At 41.0% G+C, this 27396-nt stretch overlaps 1 protein-coding gene across 1 annotated transcript in view; it reads left to right on the top strand.

The window, feature by feature from the left end:
* The window catches only part of tm9sf2 (transmembrane 9 superfamily member 2), a 37436-nt gene extending 10496 nt beyond the window's left edge, over nucleotides 1–26940 (top strand). Inside the window, exons 8-17 of the mRNA XM_078402224.1 lie at nucleotides 2810–2886; nucleotides 6047–6155; nucleotides 7407–7539; nucleotides 7818–7937; nucleotides 8961–9018; nucleotides 10816–10975; nucleotides 12589–12740; nucleotides 13316–13427; nucleotides 16251–16422; nucleotides 21806–26940. Coding sequence (XP_078258350.1) covers nucleotides 2810–2886; nucleotides 6047–6155; nucleotides 7407–7539; nucleotides 7818–7937; nucleotides 8961–9018; nucleotides 10816–10975; nucleotides 12589–12740; nucleotides 13316–13427; nucleotides 16251–16422; nucleotides 21806–21873 — 1161 coding nt within the window. The 3' untranslated portion in view covers nucleotides 21874–26940. The remainder of the gene's footprint in view (nucleotides 1–2809; nucleotides 2887–6046; nucleotides 6156–7406; nucleotides 7540–7817; nucleotides 7938–8960; nucleotides 9019–10815; nucleotides 10976–12588; nucleotides 12741–13315; nucleotides 13428–16250; nucleotides 16423–21805) is intronic.
* Nucleotides 26941–27396: the final 456 nt, after the last annotated feature.

The raw sequence follows: 27396 nt of genomic DNA, 5'->3' as shown, positions 1-27396 counted from the left end.
GTGCTTCCCCAACCCTAATGCACACTGGATTCACTGGAATCCGCTCTTGCTCCCCCTCCCCCCATTCGTAACAAGGACAGAATCCCCCTCGTTCTCACCTTCCACCCCATCAGCCAGCGTATCCAACAAATCATCCTCCAACATTTCCGTCACCTACAACGGTACCCCACTACTGGTCACATCTTCCCATCCCCTCCCCTTTCTGCGTTCCGCAGTGACCGTTCCCTCCGTAACTCCCTGGTCCACTCGTCCCTACCCAAACCACCCCATCTCTGGGCACTTTCCCCTGCAACCGCAGGAGATGCAACATCTGTCCCTTTACCTCCCCCCTCAACTCCATCCAAGGACCCAAGCACTCTTTCCAGGTGAGACAGAGGTTCACCTGCACCTCCTCCAACCTCATCTATTGTATTCGCGTCTCTACATGTCAACTTCTTTACATCGGCGAAACCAAACGCAGGCTCGGCGACCGTTTCGCTCAACACCGTCGCTCAGTCCGCCTTAACCAACCTGATCTCCCGGTGGCTGAGCACTTCAACTCCCCCTCCCAGTCTGACCTTTCTGTCATGGGCCTCCTCCAGTGCCATAGTGAGGCACACCGGAAATTGGAGGAACAGCACCTCATATTTCACTTGGGCAGCTTGCAGCCCAGCGGTATGAACATTGACTTCTCCAACTTTAGATAGTTCCTCTGTCCCTCTCATCCCCTCCCCCTTCCCAGATCTCCCTCTATCTTCTTGTCTCCACCTATATCCTTCCTTTGTCCCGCCCCCCTGACATCTGTCAGAAGAAGGGTCTCGACCCAAAACGTCACCCATTCCTTCTCTCCTGAGATGCTGCCTGACCTGCTGAGTTACTCCAGCATTTTGTGAATAAATACCTTCGATTTGTACCAGCATCTGCAGTTATTTTCTTACTCTACCACAGGGCAGTGTCCTTGCCCCAACGTTGCTCCATATATACACCAATGACCAATCCATCACCCCGAAAACTAGGTAGTTTCTGTATGCTGATGATGTATGCATCGCAATGCAATCCTCAGAGAGGCATGCACTGCGGACAATCTCCGCAGAGGCACAGATGTGGCCCTGGCTGTGGCAAAGCGATGGCAGAATGTCGTCTGACACACGAGCGAAAAGGCTTTCTGAAAATCTAAGTAAACAACATCTACTGACTCCTTTGTCTGTCTTGCTGTTTACTTCTTCAAATGATTCCTGCAAATTTGTCAAGCAAGCCCTCCCCTGACATCGGCCTATTTTATCGTGAACTTCTAAGTACTCTGTAACCTCTAAAATCTTACCAACCACCAAAGTCAGACTAACCGACCTATAGTTCCCACTATTCTGCCTTGCTACCTTCTTGTGCAGTGGTTAATAGTGCAGTGTTAATAGAGTAACGTCCAGAAAATCTTCAAGTCTGCTATCACAAGGGAGCAGATTATCAGAGTTTCACTGTAAATGGTATCAGGCCTCGGGACCAGCTTTAGAGCTTTCTCCTAATTTTGCAGTATCAAATTTAAGGATCAAACTTTATTAAAATGTTATTTTAACTATCCATCTGCTGCCTTGTCCTCTAAGCCAGGAGTCGTGTTTTGATTGGCATTCTTAAAGCTGACCTTTAGCTGTGAACATCTGAATGTTTTTGTAATAGATTGCTTGTTCTTGTAATGTAACCAGAGCAAATGTGTCTTGATGAATAATCAATGCATTTTTCAGTTGTGCCAGTTGGAATATCTGCAGTGTGCTTTGACAGTAATGTGCATTTTGTTTCCATAAAAAGGAGCTTTCGCTCCTTCGAGTAACCAGAAGGTAATTGGTCTAATACCAGGGGTGTTAAATGCACTCTTCAAGCTTGCTATATCTAATCAATTTCGGGGCTGAGACGCCAGATTTTGGGTCTTCTTCTTCAGTTGACCTACAGTCCATTTGTTAATTAGTTGATGCGAAGCATTTCAAAGACTTGCTTGTGTCTGTTTTGATTTGTAATCTTTCAGATGCCAATTTATTTCCAGGCCAATGAAGTAGTTTTAGTATTGTGTCTACATTAATGTAGAAAGTGCAGCATTCAGTTTGCAGCAGTCAGTCCATAAAAACAGCAATAACCATAACAAGCAACAATAAATGAGTTTTCACCATGGAGCTTTTAAATTTTACCCAAGACCTGGGAAAGGGCTTGGATTCAATATTTCATCTGAATAATGCTATTCTAATGTTTGAGCAGTCCCTCAGTACTGCATTTAAATATTGGCCTAGATTTCTGGGTTTCTGGAGTGAAGCTTGAATCTACAATCTTTGAATGGAAACATGAATATGCTGCCAACACTGCCTGGCACTGTATGAAGTTATGCAAATATCATTCAGTAGGGTTTCACTGATCTTGTAATGTACCATTAATTTCACAGTACTTTGAAGGCTATGCCATGCATCAGTTCCGTGCTGAGAATTAGTGGGGAACCTGCATCCATGTCATTACTGCACCACTGTCTGTGTATCTGTTCCACTAAATACGAAACATCTAAAGAACAAAGCAATCTAAAGAAAAATAAAATTATCAATAAGCTCATTTAAGTTCCCTCTAAATCTGGCTTCTCTCTTTTGATGGAGCTCCTTTTCTAGTGTTCAAAGCACAACCTTGTCAAGAAGTTATGATGCGAGATGATAAAGCTACATCCTTCAAAGGAAGAATGGCAAATTTTATCACCAAATGACCTTTTACAAAATGAATTCTTATTTCTTCTTAAGCTAACTGAACTATTTTCCTGAAATATCAACAGCATTTTCACCATCCTATGTTTATTTTTTCCTTGTAGAAATCGCCAATTAAATGGGCATCAAGGTGGGATTATATTTTAGAATCTATGCATCATACAAACATTCAGTGGTTTAGGTGAGGAATTATTTAAATTTTTTATTGTACTTTGTAAAATGTGTGCAGTAAAATTGCAACAAGATTTCAATCACAACGCTAGTGCAGGTGAAATAAGTTATAACAAAAGCAATCTTTGCCAATAATTAATATGTATAAGATAAGTTTACATTAGTCATAAGGGAAAATCTGTTGACATTAGTTGTGGAACAGAACAAAATGTTAATTGTATGGTTTTCATGGGCCTGTCTTAAGCATGGTGGCTTAAGCACAAGATGGAGATTATCTTATTTGTGATTATCTCTTTGGAGTTAGATATGGGCAAACAATGTATCTATATAGATTTGGGTTTCTGGTAAACCAAAGGGGATCAGTAACTGTATTCTAGACTTGGTGGCATGTAACCTGCACTTAAAAATATCACATTGCATTCACTTTTGTTCAGTGTGCAAAATATAAAGCCTCCTTTGCAAGATCTAAGCCAGGGCTGATGTAAGCCTCTGCAACGTAAGAACGTGAAGACGGAAGAGATTTGTAGATGCTGGTATCTTGAGCAAAAATCAAACTGCTGGAGTTGATTAGTTGGACTGGCAGCATTTGTAGAGAGAAATGGACAGATGACATCTTAAAGAAGCATGTCAAAACAGTGTTTGCACTTGCCCACTAGTATATTACATTTTACTAAAAGACTGCACCAGGCCCACCTCAACGTCTAATAGGCGACTTGCGTAAACCAGCACTTACGTAAGCAATTCTTCAAGCCAACTGTTTTATTTCTGAGTTGCACAGCTCAGTAGCCTTGAGTTACTGCCATTGCATGCGTTTCAGCAGTCCAGTCAGCTGTTCTCGTGGATGCTCCCATATGGTCTTCGTGTCGGAGCATCTACGTGGTGTCCATGTCTGAGCTCCCATGTGCTCTCTGCATCGAACAGTAAATTTACGCGTGCGCAGTTGCACTTATGTTTCCAACTCGCGTAACATCTGAATTACGCAAGGGTCCGTGGGAAGCAACCTTTAAGTCAGAGCACGTCTGTAAATGTAGTAGCCATGAGAGGATGTTGTTACAAGATAAGTGGCAGTCCTTTAAATCACATTTCCATAGAACTACTTGCAATGGGCAGGGAATCTCTGGCATTCTTTCCACCAAAGCATTGTGGTATTAAATAGTTGTATTAGGTTCAATCAAATTTAATGAGCACTCACTGTGCAAATGCAAAATCAAGAAACTGTAGATACTGGAATACGAAAAAAAGACACAAAATGTTGGAGTAACTCAGCAGATCAGGCAGCATCTCTGGAGAATATGTTAATAAGTGATAGCCGAATTAGGCCATTTGACCCATCAGGTCTTCCCTGCAATTGAATCATGGCTGTTCTAACTCTTCCCCCTCAACCACATTCTCCTGCCTTCTCCACATAACCCCGTACTAATCAAGAATATCTATCTCTGCCTTAAAAATATCCATTGATGGCCTCTCAGCCTTTGTGGCAATGAATTCCACAGTTTCACCACTGAAATATGGATTCCAGAGATGCCTGTTCTCCAGAGATGCTACCTGATCCACTGAGGTACACCACCCTTGGTGTGCAAATCCATCTGGTTTCAAAAGTAATGGGCTGAAAGTACAAGATGTCATTTGTGTAAATCAAGCAATGAAGTACCTTTGAAATGGCAGACGTGGCCAATCACTCCACTTTTGGACTTGTTATCATTTGTGGATCAGTATTAATGTTAATAGCCGCATGTGAGAGCATGTGGTAAAGGTTTGTAGTTAGGATTAGAATTCTAGTTTCTTTCTCCTTTCTCTTGTTGATTCAGGTTCAAAAGTATTTGGTTAGCAAAAACAGATTGATTTGGTTGTCAAAATTCAGTAGTCAGGTGAAAATTTATAAACTTGCTGTAAATTGTAGTTTTGGACTTATGCCTTAAATTTCTTTCTAAGCTGCATGTATTTCTAGATTTGGCCAAGTTATATACACTGTCCCTGAGTTAGAAGCCTTGATTTATGGACACATGTACATATGAATGAGCTCCCATAATATTAAATTCAAAATTCCGCATGAACTGTATTTTCTGTCATGCAGACAAAACTAATTTATGAGGCGTCTGTACAAACAGAACTTATTCATTACCCAAGAAGGCCCATTACACAGGAGAGAAAGCTCGGAGAGTAAGAACAATGCTACACAGCCTGTTTAACTGGTTATAGTGCAACTTGTGTCATGTTTCCTTGCACTCTGTCATGGAAATGAGTTCATCTATGCAAACCCAACCGGCATGGCGAGCAAGTGGACTCTGATCACAGCAATTGTGCTCTGTGTGCTACTGATAATTTAATGTTATTGGCCTTTTTATTCAAAGGGTAATTTGCAGCTTTGTGTACTTGAAAGTACCTTCACTCAGAGAGTTGTGAACTTGTGGAATTCTCTGCCACAGAGGGCAGTGGAAGCCAAATCACTGGATGGATTTAAAAGAGTTAGATAGAGCTCTAGGGGCTGGTGGAATCGAGGGATAAGGGGAGAAGGCAGGCACGGGTTATTGATTGGGGACGATCAGCCATGATCACAATGAATGGCAGTGCTGGCTCGAATGGCCGCCTCTTGCACCTATTTCTATGTTTTCCATAAAGGTCATTATAATGAGTAAAGCTTTCAGATTATGAATTGTAAATGTCAGATGGTGAATAAGTTAACTTTGCACTTCCTGGCAGTTTAGATCTGTTAAACATGTTATCCACACTATTTAAATTAACTTGAAGATAAGTAGAGAATCCTTAACTGACATTTTATTATACTTCAGTTTTGTCTGAGATTTAATTTGGTAAGTTTATGGTATCATTTATTATGAATTTGATAACGATTTTAAGAAGAGTTATCTTTGCAAAAGCATGTGTAGGAAGGAACTGCAGATGCTGGTTTAAACCGAGGATAGACACACAAAACTGGAGTAACTCAGCGGGACAGGCAGCTTATCTGGAGAGAAGGAATGGATGACGTTTTGGGTCGAGACTGAAAAAGGGTCTCGATCCAAAACATCACACATTCCTTCTCTCCAAAGATGCTGCCTGTCCTGCTGAGTTACTCCAGCTTTTTGTGTAAATGCATGTTATAGTTTGATATTTGCAAAGGATCTCCAATGTTGCTTTCTGTGTACAATTAAAGACTTTTATCTTTTTTGCAGCATTATGAATTCTTTGGTAATTGTCCTATTCCTTTCCGGTATGGTTGCCATGATCATGCTCCGCACCTTGCACAAGGACATAGCAAGATACAATCAGATAGATTCAAATGTGAGTGCTGCATTTGATGTTTGTTGGGTAGTTTGTTGAGAATGTGCCTATCACATATGCTTGTTCATGAGGCACGAGCAAAAGTTAGCAGGAGTATGGGCTGCTTTGTTCAGGTGCATAAGGAAGCATCACCACTTTCCCTTCTAAGTTGCATATCTTAGAATGACATAGCCAATTTCTCTTTGCTTGGTCAAAAAACTGTTGAAGTACCAGGGTTGTATGGATATGAGTGACTCAAGAAGATGTTCACTACCCCTTTAAGAACTGTTATAGTCATAGAGTTATACAGCATGGAAACAGGCCCTTTGGCCCAACCTGCCATGTTAACTAAGACCTGACCTAGTCCATTTGCCTGCATTTGGCCCATTTCCCTGTAATTCTTTCCCCTCTGGGGGTAATAAAGGCAGTCCTTCCTGTGGTACCCACATACTATGAATTAATAAAGCTGTAATTTTGTAGGCTAGAATGCAGAATTTTATAGTAATTTTGAAAGAATGTTTCCTGACTTTACATATGAATGATCAATATTATGCTCCACTATTCTGAATTCCCCACCAGTGGGCAGATTTCCTGCATTCACTCTGCTTGAATGTCTTCATTTTAAATGTCTAATTTTAAGGCATCCCACAGCATTCTAAACTCAAAGGAGTCCAAACAAATGCCCCAGATGTACCTGTTTTAAGTGCTTTTCTCTCTGACTTGCTCTCCCATACAGTAGGCAAGGTAAGCTAAGCAGGAAGCTTGAATGTAGGTTGGTGGTGTGCAAAATAAAAATCTGCCCATTTTCTTCTGGCTGGGTGTGTAAACATTCTGAAATTATTGGGCTTTGCACATGTCCACCTTTCCACATCTGCAGCACTTATTTCCACCTCTGTGGTTTAGAACCTGTGAACATTACTGTGGAGCAGCGGTAGAGTTGCTGCCTTAAAGCGCCAGAGACCCGGGTTCGATCCAGACTATGGATGCTTGTCTGTAAGGAGTTTGTATATTCTCCCCGTGACTTGCATGGGTTTTCTATGGTATCTTCAGTTTCCTCCAACACTCCCAAGACTTACAAGTTTGTAGGTTAATTAGCTTGGTATAACTGTAAATTATCCCTTGTGTGTGGAGGATAGTGTTAGTGCGCGGGACTCAGTGGGCCGAAGGGCCTGTTTCTGTGCTGTACCTCTAAACTAAACTAAAAAAGCATTATTGCATTTGTCTATTATGTAATAGGTCATTTACTTTAATACCTTGTTTAATTTTTACCAGGAAGAAGCTCAGGAGGAATTTGGGTGGAAATTGGTCCATGGTGATGTCTTTAGACCACCCCGGAAGGGAATGATATTATCTGTTTTTCTGGGTTCTGGTGTTCAAATCTTTATCATGATGTTCGTTACTCTGTGTAGGTATTTGATATTTTCAAAAAACATATGAACTAAGATTTAAATTGTATTTTTTTTCCAGATGTTCAATTTAAATCAAAGAACTGAAAGCTGTATGATGTAAATTTCACTTTGACAAGTTTCTACAATGACTTTGACTTTCTAAACCTTTGTGCAAGTTTAGAATTTGTTGATCACAGAATGGTTCTCAATGAATTGGTTATCCAGCGCACTATCCAGTAGGTGTGTGCTTTCCAATACAGATGGGTTACTTTTAATGTGTCCTTTTATTCCCTAGTTTTCGCATGCCTGGGATTTTTATCTCCTGCAAATAGAGGATCCTTAATGACTTGTGCTGTTGTCTTGTGGGTGCTGCTTGGGACCCCAGCAGGCTATGTAGCTGCCAGGTTTTACAAGTGTAAGTAAAAAAGAATTTAAGCTGACAGGACTTGCATTCATTAGTTTCAATTACCATCACCCTTTGGCATTCAGTGAAGTTGTAAAATGTGCTCAATGTGCTCCATCAATCACCATTCAAATGCTTGTTTGTTTTTTTTAGATACAATGGTTAGTTTGATTACTAGGTTTCCCTCCTTATCAAAAGTCCAACTGCATCTTTCCAGGCCATCAATGTTATTGATTTGTACACAGGATCAACCTGGTTAAATTTCCCACCCCTCCCCCTGCAATCACTCATATTTTCTTTCCCTTCAGTGTGGCTGAACAAAAATTGGTATGTTGAGGCAGAACAGCTGAGACCATACATTTGACAGGTGCAGGATGATGATTCTAAAATATAATGCCCTCCTGCTGTAACTTGTTGGTGGAGCTCTCAGCTGTGTCAGCACATAGAATCACACTCCATAGAGTAAGGCCATTTGGCCCCTCATTATATTTCAGTAATTTTACTCAGTGTCCAATCTTTTTGCAACATTTTTGTAATAAATGATCCTAAATCCAAGTACAGGGGCTCCCCCAGGCTACAGATAGCCTGACTTGAAGTAGTCCAAGTTTATGCAAATTTGCCCGTACATTTTTGAAGATGATAACAATAAAATGCTTCATGGTAATTATTAATTATTAATGACTAGATACAGTGTCTAATCCTTTGATTAATTCTTGGTTGTATTTGGATGAATATTCAAAGAAATTAAATAATTATACCAAGTGTATGTGGAGCGATAAAGAGTAGTTATGGAAAATGGGCGTCACTGACTTACAGAGAAATTAATTTTCGGAAATGGAAAGCTTGCTTAACCTAGGCGCCACCTGTTTCTTGGGCTGGATACACTTTCTTCAATCTTCAGCATGTTTTATCAAACAAATTAGAGATGCTGAGATGGGTAGTAATTGTGTTTGCCATTTATTGCCATTACATTAACATTAGTTTTAATGCCTGTATGACTACAGAGCTTTAATTATTTCCATTTTGTCTTAATAGCATTTGGCGGTGAGAAGTGGAAGACAAATGTATTATTGACTTCTTTTCTATGCCCAGGGTAAGTTTATTTATTTGAAAATTGATTCTGTACTTTTAATGTTATTTGTCCCCCGGCTGAGGGAATGAGGTGGAGGAAGGCAATAAGTGGAGGATACCAAGTGGGTCGGCATGGTGGTGCAGCGGTAAAGATGCTGCTTTACAGCACCAGATTTGATCCCAACTAAGGGTGCTTGTCTCTACGGACTTTGTACGTTCTCTCTGACTTGCGTGGGTTTTCTCCGAGATCTTCAGTTTCCTCCCATGCTCCAAAGACGTATAGTTTGTAAGTTAATTGGCTTGGTATAAATGTAAATTGTCCCTAGTGTGTTCCCAATGTTGGGGGAGTCCAGCACCAGGGGACACAGTCTAAGAATAAAGGGAAGGCCATTTAAAATGGGAAGAAATGTTTTCACCCAGAGAGGTGTGAATTTGTGGAATTCTCTGCCACAGAAGGCAGTGGAGGCCAATTCACTGGATGAATTTAAAAGAGAGTTAGATAGAGCTCTTGGGGCTAGTGGAATCAAGGGATATGGGGAGAAGGCAGGCACAGGTTACTGATTGTAGATGATAGAAACATAGAAAATAGGTGCAGGAGTAGGCCATTCGGCCCTTCGAGCCTGCACCGCCATTCAATATGATCATGGCTGATCATCCAGCTCAGTAACCTGTACCTGCCTTCTCTCCATACCCCCTGATCCCTTTAGCAAAATCCCTTTATCAACCATGATCACAATGAATGGCGGTGCTGGCTCGAAGGGCCAAATGGCCTCCTCCTGCACCTATTTTCTATGTGTGCAGGATAGTGTTAATGTGCGGTGATCGCTGGTCAGTGTGGACTCGGTGGTCCGAAGGGCCTATTTCCGTGCTGTATCTCTAAACTAAAGCAAATGCCAGATACCAAAGAAAATTCATGTTTGGGAGAGGTTTAAGAAATTGGCACAGGTGAGAAGAGATCAAAAAGAAACATGAGAAGCATGTTGTAATAGATTACTGAGGAAACTGTATAGCTGGCACATTATAAAGGTGTAGTGGGCAAACAGACTTTCATTTAAGGACCTGAATATTGAAATCTCCCAGGAGATAAAGGATGTTGATGGAGACAGATGGATGAGATTGACAGGTACTTGATTAGTAAGGGTCTCGGGTTACGGCGAGAAGGCAGGAGAATGGGGTTGAAAGGGTAAGATAGACCAGCCATAATTGAATGGCAGAGTAGACTAGATGGGCCGAATGGCCTATTTCTGCTCCTATGATGTATGAACTTATGAGCAGCGCACTTTAACCCTTGTAACTCGATACTCTAATTCAAACAAAATAACCCTATTATAAATGAATTGCAAATTTTCTGGTGGCAAAATTATCATGTAGGAGCCAATGTGAGTAAATTCAATGGATACTTTCTGTGCTGCATCTTCTGTAGAAGTATGAACTATGGAAGAAAGCTTGGATATTTTGCTCAATACCTTATCCATATATTATTTTAATCCAGGTTTAATTTCAAGTTTAAAATAAAGTCAAATTCTTTAGGTTATTTCACTTTCACAAGTTTTTCAAAATGAGCTTTAACGTGTGCATGAAAATGGAAGAAGATGAATAAACATGTTAAATCCAATGCATTTGGTGGGATGGAAAATTTTGAGCAAATAATTGGAGGTTTTTAAAAGTTATGTACAGAAATTGCATACAAAAATGTTAATGTATTTCTAATATAAGATCCACTGAAGCATGGGTCTGTTATCTTTCAACCAACTCAAGTTCCTGATTTCCCAATTACAGGATTTGTTAGACCAGCCAAATGTATATTTTCTCTCCCCAGGATTGTCTTTGCTGATTTCTTCCTCATGAACTTAATTCTGTGGAGAGAAGGATCTTCAGCTGCGATTCCTTTTGGTACACTGGTTGCTGTTCTGGCATTGTGGTTTGGTGTTTCTGTGCCTTTGACCTTTATTGGTACCTATTTCGGCTTCAAGAAGCATGTAAGTTCCCTTATTCTTTGTGGGGGAGATTCTTTTTACTGAATAGGTGAAAATAAAGCTATTGTCTCAAAACTCTCAAACATTTTTGAATGTTTTAAGCCAGTTACTTGGCATGTTGTCATCCATTTGTGTCCTTGCCCTGAAAATGCCATATCCCAAACGTGTTAAAGTTGTCCGACCATATTAAGCAGCAAATTTACTTCACAAAAAATGTTCCCAAGGTGCTTCATAGCATTGTCAAAGAAAAATTGCTAAAGTGCAGAGTAGAAAACAGGAGATGGTGATATTTATTTTTCAATGAGTTTGCTTTTCAATCTACTTTGTTACAATTTCTTCAGTGGTATATTTTGAAGAAATGCTATGGCATTCCCCCCTGTGTTGCAGCAATTTACATAATATGAAAAGAAAATCTTGTCTTTAGCATTGCTGTCTTCCGGGACATGGTGTGGGCAACTTGCCAGTCACGTTGCAAGCAAGTCAAGTTGAGTATGTTGTCATATGCCTCAGTACAGTGGGGTACAGGTACAATGAAAATATTTTAACTGCAAAATAAATTGCAGCAGCATCACAGGCACATAGACTCAGAGAGCACACAAAAGCATAAATTGCACAAATTCTACAAAGAATTGAAAGGAAAAACCCTGCAAAAATAACAAGACATTAGTTCAAAAACAATCAATTAGAAAAAAAGAGTCCATGGTAGTGCAAAAAGTGGCCTGGAGTGTTCCATTGCTGAGGTTGGTTTAAGGTTGTGCAGGTTGGTTCAAGAGCATCATAATTGTAGAAAAGTTATTTATTCCTAAACCTAGTGTGTGGGATGTCAGGCTTCTGCACCTCCTGCCTAATGGTAGCAGCAAGACGAGGGCCTTATTCAAATGATGACAATCCTTAATGATGGATGGATTCTGCTTTCTTGAGATGGGGTGGAGATAACCAAGTATTGTGGGATATGAGTTTAATCCGAAGTTTCTCGAGCCGTGAATGCTCAGGATTTATTGATAGCGTTCCCTAATCAGTTGCATCTATAATGCTGTAGATTTGTGAAGATCAGCTCCCATAGGATGTGCTTGGGGAATTTAAAGGTGGTGTCTGAGGTCTCTAGTTTTAGGATGTTTACTTTCCCAACTATAAGAATCTATACATGTATATTCTGAATTGCTTCGGTATCTCAAGATAAATTGCCTGGAATTTAACAGTAAAGGGTGATCCGAAATATTTTAATTATTTACCACAACCTGCAGTGGAATGAAATTAAGTTAAGTGAGAAGATAGAAAATATATTCAACCACTTTATCAAGTTAGTAGCACAATCTCACCTAGGATTATCCAGGTTCTTTTCAATATAAGTTTGTTAATAATTGATGCAACAAACAATCAGATAGCCACCATTTCACTTTTGCTTCAATTTATTTAAAACATACCTCAGACAATGTGGCAGGAACAGATTGATCAGATCAGGCATCATGTCGTATGGGTTCACATCACATCGTTATGACATTCATAGCAGCACCTTGCTGCTTGTATAAATAGTTCAATCTGGCTCTGTTTTGTTCCATTTGTTGTTCAAAAGCATTAAATGCTGTTCAAAGTATTAAATGCAGCTACTTTTGCAGGCAATAGAACATCCTGTTCGCATTAATCAGATCCCACGCCAGATCCCTGACCAGTCATTCTATACAAAGTCTGTGCCTGGAATCATCATGGGTGGCATACTGCCTTTTGGATGTATCTTCATTCAGCTGTTCTTTATTCTCAATAGCATATGGTGAGTCCTATTGTTGGGCAAATCAGCAATGCAGTTGTAATCAGAAGTTTATTTCTGTATTGGGTACACCTTTTAAGACACCTCCATACTTAACAGGAAAATTACAAGGTGGCTTTGGTACTTGTGATGCAAGTAAAGTAAAGGGGAAGATGTGATGTAATTAAAGTAAAGGGGGAGATGTGATGTAATTAAAGTAAAGGGGGAGATGTGATGTATATGTAATATAAATGCCAGTGCCCCCTTGAGGCCAAGAGCAGAAGCTGGCCAATGTGCTTGTGCCTCGTGACTGAGGTCAGGGGACCTTCTGGGAGTTTCCTGGTGAAGGATCTTTTATTAAAACCTTACAAGATGTCGGGCGTATATTCATTGTGCTAGCCACAACAGGGTCTTACAGCGGACATTACAGTACTCATTGAAATAGCATTTCATGTTTAAGTGGGTCTGTTATATTTATGACAGAATTAATGTAACTTCTGCACAGCAACTCAACAGCTGAAATTAACTATTTTGTTAATGCAAATTTGTTTTCTGAACTATATTTTCTTTTCCTGTTGCTAATTTCTGTATCATTACAGGTCTCACCAGATGTATTATATGTTTGGTTTCCTGTTTCTGGTGTTCATTATTCTTATCATTACTTGCTCTGAGGCAACTGTTCTTCTTTGTTACTTCCACCTTTGTGCTGAGGTAGGTTCACAAGTGGTTTAATGATACATCATGCTTTTATTTTGATATTTTCCTGTGTTAAAATATAAAAGTTTTGTTTCTTTGAGCTGCTGTTGAATATTCCATCTGAGCAATTTGGGGAAATATACAGGTCAGTGCAACATTACATGTCATACACATGACAGGTCACAAGCGTATAACAGCAATCCACCTAGGCTCCATCAATATTGCCTCCCAGACCAGCAACCTCTGCAATGGGCAACAGGTTCATGACAACACTGTAAACAGAATCTTCTCCAAATCACACACCTTCTTGACTTGCAAATACCCTGTCTTGCAATCCGAATCCAGGAACTCCCTAACTAGCAACTAAAGGACTTAATTCACAAAAAGGACAGCAGTATTTTAAGAAAGTCACCGAGAGCTGACAACGAATCCTTGCCCTGTCGGAACTTCACATGTTAGAAACAATTTTTAAGAAATTATGCACGTAGACTAACTGGTTTGTCTTTTGTCAGTCACATCAAAATCACAATTTTAATCCCAAAACGTAATCAATCGTTAAACATGATCCTTCCATTGCTTCATATTTACGTCCTAAAATAATTCTGTACTGAATTGAGATAGAAGCAAAAAGGGCATGTACGCTAATTGAATTTGATAGGCAGCTCAGTGGCATAGCTACTTGAACCACTGCCTTACAGCGCCAAAGGCTTAAATTGAATCCTGACTTTGGCTGCTGCCTGTCTGCAGTTTGCGGATTTCCCGTGTCCATGTGGGTTTGCCCGTATCTTATATGGGTTAGTAGGTCAATTGACTGCTGTAAATTGCTTTAAGTGTGTAGGTGAGGGATAGTATTTGAGAGGTGTTAATGAGAGCATGAGAACTAATATAAATGTTGGATTAGTATAGGTGGGTTAAACACACATTGCTGGAGGAATTCAACAGATCAGACAGCATTTTGGGAGGAAATGGATTAACCATATTTTGGGTCGAGACCTTCAGACTTATATGAGATGGGGGAGAAAGCTGGAAAAGAGGTGTGGATGGGATAAATGGCTTCATGGGTCGGTAAACCAAAGGCCCTTTCACCGCAAACTCCAACAGACAGTGGTTTATTATTGTCTTGTGCTGAGGTACCGTGAAAGCCATGAAAAACATTGATTTCCATGCCATCCATACAGATCAGATATACCATAAATAGAATCTTCACACTGAAGTACAACAGATACAGCAAAGGGAAAGATAGTGCATAATATAGTTCTTAGCTTATAGCATATCAATTCTATAGGCAAAGTCCAATGTCCACAATGAGGTAGATGTGAATTGGACAGTACCCTAGCTTAGGGAAGGTCCACTCAGAAGCCTGATAACAGAAGGGAAGAAGCTGTTCCTGAGTCTGCTTGTGCTCATTTTCAAGCTTCTGCACCTTCTGCCAGACAGGAGCAGGGAGAAGGAATGACCTGGGACGTCTTCGATTATGTTGGCTCCTTTTCTGAGGCAGCGTGAAGTGTAGATGGTGTCAATCGTGTATTTTTTGGCTGTATTGCTGCTCTGAGATCTGTTCTTTTGAAATATCACAGCTTTCTGTGCTGCTAATTAAATGATGCGGAAAATAATTTTATGGATGGTTGCAAAGATTATTTCATTCTATTTGCTGGTGACCATGTCAAGAGTATTGCAATGTACATCAGGAACAAATGTAGGTTTACGGGTATTATATTGAAGAATACTTTGAAATGTAATCACTTTGATTCAAAGAACGTTATTGGGCTTTGGGAGTAGTCTTAAATGTAAATTCTCCAATGGGATCTAGCAATGTAGAATTGATATCAATACATTGTCCAGTAATCCATTTATTAAAGTCAACTTTGTATTCTTTTAGTTGGATGTAAAATGGCTGGCAGTTGGGGTTTTGTTGAACCTTGTGTAGAATTGGTGGTAATCTCATTATCCTTTGAAAAATGTAGATCATGGAGTAGTGATGCTGTAATTGTGGCATTCAGAACAACATTAATTTTCGAGGTGTGCTGCTAATTATTTCCACAAAGCTGCACTCGGGTGTAAAACAAGTTAGCAACCACAAGGGACAAAGGAGTATACAAACACAGTGATGACAGTGCCCAGGAACTGTGGTGCATCAACGCTACCATGAGCCCTACGTGGCCCAATTCTCAGCACAGTAATGGAAAAGGTTAATGGCATGTTTACCTTTACCAATCAGAGCATTAAGTACAAGAGTTGGGGTATTTTGATACAACTGTACAAGACGTTGGTGGGACACTTCAGAGTGCTATGTGCTGTTCAGGACTCCTAGCCTTAGGAAGATGTTAAGCTGGAAATAATATCAAAAAGTTTCAGAAGGATGTTACTGGAACTGGAGGGCTAAAATTACAGAAGGACTTTTTTTTCCCTGGAATGCAGAGGCTAGAGTTATATAACTTCATAAATGGTATAGAGGTCTTTTTTCCCGGAGTAGGGGAATCTAAAATTAGATGGCATAGGAAACAAGCTGTGTGATGCAATTGCAACTGCAATTGCAATTGCAACATTTAAAGGGATATTTGGACAGGTACATGCAGAGGAGAGCTTTAGGGGAATATGAGCTCAAGACAGCCCATATAGGATGAGCTCAGATCGGCAGCTTGGTTAGCATGAAGGAATTGAGCCGAATGACCTGCGTCTATGCTGCATACTTTCTACATAATGGGTGTAAAGTAGTTTAAAAACCTTCTAAAGTGTTGTAGTACTCGTACATTAAAATGTACTCTTCAAATAAGGAAGCATATCGTCCTAGCATGTCCTTGCATATTTTTAAAATATGTTTATCCTCTATCATTTCAGGACTATCACTGGCAATGGCGTTCATTCCTAACCAGTGGATTTACAGCAATATATTTTTTAATCTACGCAGTCCATTATTTCTATTCCAAACTGCAGATAACTGGAACTGCCAGCATTATTTTGTATTTTGGATACACAATGATAATGGCACTGATCTTTTTTCTTTTCACAGGTAAGCTGTTCAGAACCATTCTGTGCAAGTTATCTTGAATTTATCTTTGAATGTTGCACTTTATAAGGTTTCTCCTGTCCTTTCCTCCAAATGTTCAGAAGTGACATGGAATTGAAATCTCTTCTAATCGGGCTTGGTTCTATCATGAAACATTAATTATTTCATTCTAAATTAAAATCTTAAGCTGGGTGTAATCACAAACATTCTAGCTATAATTAAATTGAAATTTACATTTTAAAATTGAGATGTCAGTTCATGACCACTGTAAGTCATTGGATACAGAGGCATGGGGTATTTTCCTACATGATTACACCCATGTAGGAAAATAACTGCAGATGCTGGTACAAATCGAAGGTATCACAAAATGCTGGAGTGACTCAGCCGGTCAGGCAGCATCTCAGGAGAGAAGGAATGGGTGACGTTTTGGGTCGAGACTCTTCTTCAGACTGATGTCGGGGGCGGGACAAAGGAACGATATAGTGGAGACAGGAAGATAGAGGGAGAACTGGGAAGGGGGAGGGGAGGAGAGGGACAGAGGAACTATCTAAAGTTGGAGAAGTCAATGTTCATACCACTGGGCTGCAAGCTGAACCAATCGAAATATGAGGTGCTGTTCCTCCAATTTCCGGTGGCCTCACTATGGCACTGGAGGAGGCCCATGACAGAAAGGTCAGACGGGGAGGGGGAGTTGAAGTGCTCAGCCACCGAGGGATTAGGTTGGTTAAGGCTGACTGAGCAAAGGTGTTGAGCGAAACGATCGCCGAGCCTGCGGAACGCAGAAAGGGGAGGGCATGGGAAGATATGGCTGGTAGTGGGGTCCCGTTGGAGGTGACGGAAATGTTGGAGGATGATTTGTTGGATATGCTGGCTGATGGGGTGGAAGATGAGAACGAGGGGGATTCTGTCCTTGTTACGAATGGGGGGAGGGGGAGCAAGAGCGGAGCTGCGGGATATAGAAGAGGCCCTAGTGAGAGCCTCATCTATAATGGAAGAGGGGAAGCCCCGTTTCCTGAAGAATGAGGACATCTCTGATGCCCTAGTGTGAAACACCTCATCTCGGCAGCAGATGCGGCGTAGACGGAGGAATTGGGAGTAGAGGATAGACTTTTTGCAGGAGACCGGGTGGGAAGAAGTGTAGTCCAGATAGCTGTGCGAGTCAGTGGGTTTATAGTAGATGTCAGTCAATAGTCTGTCTCCTGTGATGGAGATGGTGAGGTCCAGAAACGGTAGGGAGATGTCGGAGATAGTCCAAGTATATTTAAGAGCAGGATGGAAATTGGAAGTGACGTGTATGAAGTCAGTGACTTCTGCATGGGTACAAGAGGTAGCACCAATGCAGTCGTCGATGTAACGGAGGTAGAATTCGGGGATGGGGCCAGTGTACGTCCGGAACAGGGATTGTTCGACGTACCCGACAAAGAGGCAGGCATAGCTAGGGCCCATGCGAGTGCCCATAGCTAGTTTGGAGGAAGTGGGAGGAGTCAAAGGAGAAGTTGTTAAGGTTAAGAACCAGCTCTGCTAGGCAGAGGAGAGTGTTAGTAGATGGAGATTGGCTGGTTCTACGGTCGAGGAAGAAACGGAGGGCTTCAAAACCATCCTTATGGGGGATGGAAATGTAGAGTGACTGGACATCCATGGCAAAGATGAGGGAGTGGGGGCCTGGAAACTGGAAGTTACCGAGGAGATGGAGAGCATGCGAGGTGTCTTGGATGTAGATAGGGAGGGATTTGACCAGGGGGGGATACGATGGAGTCAAGGTAGGTGGAAATAGGTTCGGTAGGACACCTCACATGCTCCCCGTCTCCTCGATAACTTCCGGTTTCCAGGCCCCCACTACCATGGATCTCCTTTAACATCAGAGATGTCCTCATTCTTCAGGAAACGGGGCTTCCCCTCTTCCATTATAGATGAGGCTCTCACTAGGGCCTCTTCTATATCCCGCAGCTCCGCTCTTGCTCCCCCTTCCCCCCCCATTCGTAACAAGGACAGAATCCCCCTCGTTCTCACCTTCCACCCCATCAGCCAGCGTATCCAACAAATCATCCTCCAACATTTCCGTCACCTCCAACGGGACCCCACTACTGGCTACATCTTCCCATCCCCTCCCTTTTCTGCGTTCCGCGGAGACCGTTCCCTCCGTAACTCCATGGTCCACTCGTCCCTTCCTACCCAAACCACCCCATCCCCGGGCACTTTCCCCTGCAACCGCAGGAGATGCAACACCTGCCCCTTTACCTCCCCCCTCAACTCCATCCAAGGACCCAACCAGTCTTTCCAGGTGAGATAGAGGTTCACCTGCACCTCCTCCAACCCCATCTATTGTATCCGCTGCTCTAGATGTCAACTTCTTTACATCGGCGAAACCAAACGCAGGCTTGGCGATCTTTCGCTCAACACCTTCGCTCAGTCCGCCTTAACCAACCTGATCTCCCGTGGCTGAGCACTTCAACTCCCCCTCCCACTCCCAGTCTGACTTTTCTGTCATGGGCCTCCTCTAGTGCCATAGTGAAGCCCACCGGAAATTGGAGGAACAGCACCTCATATTTCGCTTGGGCAGCTTGCAGCCCTGCAGTATGAACATTGACTTCTCCAACTTTAGATAGTTCCTCTGTCCCTCTCTTCCCCTCCCCCTTCCCAGTTCTCCCTCTATCTTCCTGTCTCCACCTATATCCTTCCTTTGTCCCGCCCCCCTGACATCAGTCCGAAGAAGGGTCTCGACCCGAAACATCACCCATTCCTTCTCTCCTGAGATGCTGCCTGGCCTGCTGAGTTACTCCAGCATTTTGTGATACCATGGGGTCATTAGGATTCAAGAGAAGTTTTGGGTTGGCTAATAACATGGCCCGTTGAGCTGTTCAATTCTGACCTGGTGCTGGCTCTATGAAGTTTGCAAGTTTTTATGTGCTCTGACGCATTTCTTCAGGGTGCCTCTGTCTCTGTTTCCTCAAAATGCATGAAAATTAATGAATGAGTTGCCCACTCGCTGTAAATGTTTTTTAAATGGTATGTGTATAGATGAGTGCTTGATGGCCTACACAGACTTGGTTGGCTGACAAGCCTCTTGCCAAGCTGTGTAAGATCTATGAGAATCTGGAGTGACATTTTTTTGTTGCACAATTTTGGTTTCATTTTCCTATCAATTTAGTTGTGAATTAACATGTGAATAGCTATTCACAACTGCAGGGTGTTCCAAAGGTCTTCGCAATAGAGCAAACCTTTTGTTGATAGTAATTTTAGAAACGCAGCAGACAATTTGCACACAGCAAACTTTCATAATCTGAGATGGTTACACAAGAAACTGCAGTTGATGGAATCTGGTTTCAAACACTAAGTGCTGGAGTAACTCAGCAGGTCAGGCAGCATCTGGAGTGCATGGATGGGAACTGAAGTGTTGTTTGGTAAGATCGTGGCTGATCTTTGCCTCGCACTGTTCCTTAATATCCAGAAATCTCTTGGTGACATAAAGCATGGGAACAGGCCATTCAGCACGATTTGTCCAAAGGGCAATTTGTCCAAGCTTGTCCCTTTTGCCCACATCTGACCATATCCCTCTAAACCTTTACTGCCCATGCACCTGTTTAAATGTCTTTTAAATGTTATTGTACCAGCTTTAAATGCTTTATTTGGCAGCTCATTCTTATATCCACCAGCCTCTGTGTGAAAAGTTGCCCCTCAGATTCCTATTAAATCTTTTCCCTCTCATGTTTAACTTATGTCTTCTAGTTCTTGATTCCTCTATCCCTGGGATTAAGGCTCTGCATTCATCCTATCTATTCACCTCTTGATTTTGTACATGTCTATAAGATCATAAGATCACCCTTCAGCTTTGTGCGCTCAAGGGAATAAAGTCCTAGCCTGCCTAACCTCTCAATATAGCTCAGGCCCTGGGTCTTGGTAGCATCCTTAAAAATCTGCATTCTTACCAGCTTAATGGCATATTTTCTATAGCAGTGTGACCAAAAGTGTATAATTCAGCAATTCATCACATCTTGTACAATTGTAACATAACATCCCAACTTCTATATACAGTCTTTGATGAAAGCCTGCGTGCCAAAAGCCTTCTTCACCACCTCTTCAGCCTGAGATGCCACTTTCAGCAAAATATGCATTTGTACTCCTAGATCTCTCTGTCCTACAACACTTACCAGGCTCCTTCCATTCACTGTGAAGGTCCTGCCCTGATTTGACTCCCCAAAATACAATACCTCACACTTCATCTGGATTAAACTCCATTAGCCTTCGCCCACTTGCCCAGCTGATCAAGATCCTGCTGTAATTCTTAAAAGTAGGACTAGGAATGGACCATACAGCCCCTCCGCTATTTAACATTTGATATCAATGAAATCCTGCCCCCCACCCCCCAGTGCATGGGATGGAAGGATTTCATCAGGGGCCACAGTTTAAGAATAAGGGGTAGGCCATTTAGAACGGAGATGAGGAAAAACATTTTCAGTCAGAGAGTTGTAAATCTGTGGAGTTCACTGCCTCAGAAGGCAGTGGAGGCCAAGTCTCTGAATGCATTCAAGAGAGAACTAGATAGAGCTCTTAAGGATAGCGGAGTCAGGGGGTATGGGGAGAAGGCAGGAACGGGGTACTGATTAAGAATGATCAGCCATGATCACATTGAATGGTTGTGCTGGCTCGAAGGGCCGAATGGCCTACTCCTGCACCTATTGTCTATTGTCTATTTCCATTCAAGATCCAGTATACTGTCCGGCAATTTACAGAAGCTAATTAACCTACAAACCTGCACATGCTTGGAATGTGGGAAGAAACTGGAGCACCCAGAGAAAACCCACGCAGTCACAGGGAGGATATATAAACTCCGTACAGACAGCACCTGTGGTCAGGATCAAACCCGGGTCTCTGGTGCTTGCAGGCAGCAACTCTACTGCTGCACCACTGCGCCACCCTTAAGTTATGAGGATAAACCTGTAATTGCACTCTTGAGGCTGACAGTGCACCAGCCTGTGTCACAAATGCTCTACATATGTTTGTTCAGCTAAGAGGAAGAGACAGATTCAGGAACTGTTCAGTGCTGTGGTTTGTGGAGGTGCCCTGCTGTTAAGTCAGTGATTTACTTGCTTGAGGCACTGGCATTCCTGTTGCATTCCAGGTCATTGGTCAGCCTCAGCAGGGAGAATGCCACTAGCTGCAAGATAGATCTCTGATTCACAGCTGGGTTGTAGCAAGGTATCATAGGCAATATGCTGGTAAAACATCAGTGGTCTTGAAGAGCATGGAAATTATATAATTTACGTTTCTTAGCTAGAGTCACTGGAGGGAAAATAAAACAAGAAATCAGTAATAAAATCAGGCATTTTTATACATCTGAATATCACTAATGTCAGCAAACAGCTTATTTTAGTTTTGTTTTTTTCAGGAACTATTGGGTTTTTCGCATGTTTCTGGTTCGTGTCCAAGATCTACAGTGTTGTCAAGGTGGATTAAAAGAATTTTGAGTAAATATACATATGTTTAACAGAACTTGTGTTTACCAAATTGAGTTGATAACCTGCAGATGGATGAATCAGAAGAACTGTTGTACAGAATACTGACACAGCATTTATATTTCATATTCTAAACTTGTTAGGCTAAAATCATTTTGGAACAATTAGACCTGTATTGGGTTTGGTGAAAAATATCTCCAGTTCATCTTTTATGTTGAATCAGATTTGAAATATGTTGCCTTTCCATTTATATATTGTGCTTCAATTTGTACAATTACTTTGAAAGACACGTGTGAAACAATAATGCTTAAGTAAATTGTACACACTTTCTACTGGGAATGAAGATCTCTAATATTTGAAAGCTGAGAACAATACACTGAAAGTCTGGTTTCTATTAGTTTAATCAGAAATCTATTTTGTGATTATTTGTGTCCATACTTTCCTACTTTTTGATTAATTGGTTTGAAGGATGACACATTTAAATGTATGGGCAGTTAAGTCTGCATGACTTTCCTCCTTTGGCCTTAATACCATGAGGTATTGAGAATTTTTGTTTTAACAGTTGCAGAGACAGGCACTTCAGTTGACCATGTAAATGATTAATGCACTATTTTCTGGGGTACAATTTCAAAGTCATTATTTACAGAGCTTTTCATAATTTATTGTTGTTGCGATGCTAACAATGCTGTCTCTTCATTGTTGGCTGTGTTGCCATGGTGAATCAATCACCATGGGAGAAAAATGAAAAGTACCTGGGTGTCCAATGATATATTTATGTAAAGTTGAACCTTGAATGGATTGTTGAACAATTTGAAGCCCCAGGACTTCCTGACTTGCTCCATTGATCACTGTACTTTCCATCTTTCTCGCTGGTACCTTTTTTTAAATCCTGTTTTTGCTACTACAAAGTTGTCTATTGCCTACTCAATGAAAACGATAATATTTTCCTAAATTGTATTTGCAAATTCCTTGCAATCCTGTCTCAACTGTTTTGCTCATTACGTCTCAAAGTATTTTATGGGGTACAAAGATTTTATTTAAAGGCAAAGAATAAATTTTACTACAAGATATAAAGGAAGCCACACTGTAGAGATGGAGATCCTTGGCATGGTGACGTGATAAGAGAAAGACAAACTGTGAAAAATTGAAGGTATTTTTGTCGCACTCCTAATTTTTTCTTTTGATTCTTTGTTACACATACGTAATATTATGGAAATAAATTAAGAAGATTAATTTTACTCATTGATATTAGCTCTGTATTTGGAGGCGAAGGCTTACTTTTGTGATTTTGTTCTCCTTTAGATGGTTATTTGAAGATTTGACTTGGGAATATTTTTTATTGTAAATAATGTTTTCTATGACAGAGCAATGGTGATTTGATTTATGAAGAATAACTTAAATATGGTTTAAGAAGGTTATGCTGTTTTTGTTAATGGTACACTTTTTAATGGGTGGTCATTGTTGAATACAGTATCTTTATATTTTTAATGATTTGGGATGAAACTATGGCTAACAGTTTTCAAATTTCAGTCTCTTGTTGAATAAACTTTGTAAAAAAGAACATTTATGCTTTGCTGATTTTAAAAAAAACATGGAAAATTAGTGGTTTGGTTTAATTACAAAATCGTAGAAAAAGTGCAACAGTGGCCCGTTTGGCCAATTGTGTCTGTACCTAACACAAAAAGAGCTCCTTGCTAATCCAGCAGTAAGGGCCGTCTCTTTCCAATCCCAGCAACATTTAAGGATGATCTCAACCTGAAATGTCGCATGTCCATCCCCTCCACAGATGCTGCCTGATCTGTTGAGTTTCTCTAGCACTTTCAGTTTTGCTCAGTATTCCTGTAAATCTGCTATGTAGCCTGTCCAATGCAATTTTTCCCTGTAATTTGGTAACCAGTACTATACGCAACGCCGAAGAAGAATCCCGACCTAAGACCTTTTCTGTCCATATTCCTCTGCACGTGCTGCTTGGCCCGCTGAATTCCTCCAGCAGTTTGTATTTCGGTATACAGCACTCGGGCTGGTTATTATGTACATTTAGCACACTGCCCCTGCTCTTGTCTTGTTGATCAGCTCTACTGCCTTTGAGGATCTGTGAATGTATGCTCCAAGTCCCACATTTCTTTCCCACTCAAGTCCTCCCATTTATTATACATAGAGGCTCCCTGGTTACAGAAGACCTGATCTACGGAAATCTGACTTTGCGCTAATTTGCCCATAAATGTTTAAAGTTTTTTTTCCGATAAGTTGGTTACAGAAATGCAAGATAGTATATTTATTAAAAACTAGAGAGTGTATATGTTATATTAGTTTAATTATGGGTCATGTTAGGGTAAACAGAAAATATCCAATGAAATGAAAGAATTATAGAAAGTGTTTGTAGAGCAATATGATAGCTTTGTAGTGCAGTAAATAGATGCTGTTCCACGATATGGGACTATTTTACTATGATAATAGTCTCTGGTTGACAATCCTACATAATTTGACTTTGTGAAACCTAGTTTCATGGGTGAATCATTGGGTGGGTTTGTAGAAATCTACTGCATTAATATCAATAACAATATCAATAAGAAAAGATTGACAGTGGCTGTAAACACTCAGGGACATTTTGCATCACTAAATACAGTTTTAAAGTATAGCATTCCTGTAGGATTGCGATGAACCAAAACTCTGCTGTCCACGTCCCAACTTGTATTAAAGCCCATCTTGCCAATCTCATCTTACTGACCTGCACAGCATACTTTGTCTTTTTTGCTCAAGATTCCAGTATCTACAGTCACCTGTGTCTCCAAGGAAACCTCTTAGATGAGTTGCAATATGCAGACAACAGGTGCGATTGCGCACTTGGTGTTTGAGCTCCAATGCATAAATGACTCATTCACTAGCACACAAGACTCATGGCCCTGGCATCAACATCAGCAAGATCAAAATCCTCTACTAACATGTAACGGGGCAACTGCCTGCGCTCCCTTATTGGCCTTGCCAAAATGCATCATCTTGCATTTCTCTGCCCCTCTCAGTAGAGCATGCATATCTTCCTGCAGTCTAAAGCTTTTCTCTCTCGTCAACCATATGACCAACTCTTATGTCATCATTTGTCATGACCTGACAGTTAAATCCACATTGTTAGTACTTATTATACACCAGCCCAGTAGAACGTAATTGGTACAATATTGTGGTTGCAAAAACACCTATTATAACCTATCGGGGTGTTTCATAAAACGTGGAATGTGCCATGCCAAAGTAAAGGGCAGAGCTAAGTAGAACTAAGACACCAAATGACGAAAGCAATTTGATTGGTTTGTATGGAGTAGAAACTTTGGCATGGATAAGAACCACCTTGCCCCACCCTCTTCCCTCACCTCCCTTTAGCAGTTTTCTTCCTTCTACTCCATCCGTCTGATGAAGGGCCTTGACCTATCACACCAACTGTCCATTTTCCTCCACAGATCCTGCCTAGCCAGCTAAGTCCCATTCAACATTGTTTTTTGCTCAATATTCCAGCAGCTGCAGCCTTTTTGCACCTCTTAATCCTCTTTCTTGAGTTGCAGTATGCAGGAAGCACTTAAATTTGTGCACACTGAAGTCGATTCATCATCAATGATTCATTCACCAAAGTCATCAATGACTGTTTCACTAAAGCCTTCAAGACTAATGGCCTTGCACACAACCCTCCAAAAATATTGTTCTCAGCAAGACCCCTTAAAATCATGGACACTTCCAATATCTCAGGAGCCACCTCATGTTGCAGACAGATGAAAATAACATAGCCTCCAATGCATCAACATTACCTTTGCTGGATTGAGGAAAAGGGTTTATGAAAATAAAGACCTCAGATGTACCAAGTCTACTGGGCAACAATGAGCCCTGTCTGCCTTCATGGCTCAGAACTGAACGATCGACTGCAGGCATCTCCAAGGACTGGAAAAATACCACAAACATTGTCCCTGCAAAATCCTCCATATTTATCAGAAGGATAAATGAATATACTTGGTATAACCTACAAAGTGAGGCATTTCACTAGGCATATTTGAGTGTCTGCGGTTCCTAGATGCAGCAGCTGTGTAGTCAAATTTGGCCCTGTTTCATTATATCCTATGGCCATTTAACTGTCGAATGTCACTTAGCCTGCATTTGCAGAAATCATTGTATTTAATATCCCATTTGTTAGTTCATTAATTCTTGATCTAATGACAGCTATTTTAATTGTGTCTTATTTGGTAATTGTGTCGAATATTTTTATGCGCTTTAAATAAACTTATTTTTTTCACACTTTTTTGCTCAAAAGTGTGATGCCTTTCAAGAGATTCTAACAGCACACATTTGAATTGCTTTGTTTTTTTCTAAATCAGCTTTAAGAAGGATTCATGTTGTCTTTTGCATTTCAGATCCCTGCAGTTTAATGAGCTTGATGTGTCTGTATTTGCATCAGTCCTATTAGTGCCTCCAGTGTAGACCTCTTTACACTGGCAAATGTAACGATCTTGTCATAAACCTGCGTTAATGGACACAGCAGAAAGTAGATTAATTGAATATTTTGTGTGCTTGCATGTTTCACAAGTATTTGAGTTTGCAAAGTGGGGAGGGAAGGGCAACAACCAACATAATACCATCCACCCTATTTCCTTCCTTGAGCACTTGCCTAGATTCCCTGAAATGCAACCTACCTCAACCATGCCCTACAGGAGTGAGTTGCACATTTTCCCTACTCTGCATACACATAATCAAAGACCATTTATGCCCCGTCGGGCAGTTGGCTTAAAAGCTTGCACCACACAATCAAGCACAGCTTCTCCCCACTGTTATCAAACTACGAAATGGACCTTCTATTAGCTAAGAGTGTAAATTGATCTTCCAACCTACCTCATTGCGGCCCTTGCACTTTTTTTCTGCACTTTCTCTAACTGTAACACTATATTCTGCACACTGCTATTTTTTTCTTCGCACTACCTGTTGCACTTGTGTAATGGCTTGATTGATTGTACTTGAGTAAAGTATGATTTGATGGGATAGCATGCAAGGTTTTTCACTGTATCTTGGTACACATGACAATAATAAACCAATACAAAACCAGTCCATAATTCTCTTGAATTCTTTTCTGATTCATGGAATGACCAATCGTATATGGGCACTGGTGGAGAGGGACATCCGTTTGCAGGCTGAGCCAGTCAAGGGCAATGGAGGAGGCCCTGCAGCGGCCTGGGGCTTACCCGGATTGGGAGCCACTCCAGTACATTGAGCACTTGGACTTTTTGTAAATAGCGATTTAAAAAATGGCGACTCGTTCTTGTGTGATCTATGCAAAAATAATGACACCAGTGCATTCGTGGCAATAAAAAACCATTGAACCATTGCTGTGGTCTGCTGAGCACAGTGATCCCATCTGTTGGTATGTTTGGAAATGCACTCAGCCTTTAGGAGGCATCTCAAGGCACTGGATGTTGCAATCACAACATGCTCCAAATCCTATCCGTCAATGTCAGTGCTCTGTTCCAGGTATTGGTTTATTACTGTAACGTGAACT

The sequence above is a fragment of the Rhinoraja longicauda genome, chromosome 7, assembly GCF_053455715.1.
Source record: "Rhinoraja longicauda isolate Sanriku21f chromosome 7, sRhiLon1.1, whole genome shotgun sequence".
Taxonomy (NCBI): Eukaryota; Metazoa; Chordata; class Chondrichthyes; order Rajiformes; family Arhynchobatidae; genus Rhinoraja; species Rhinoraja longicauda.
This window is presented reverse-complemented; position numbering and strand designations above follow the sequence as displayed.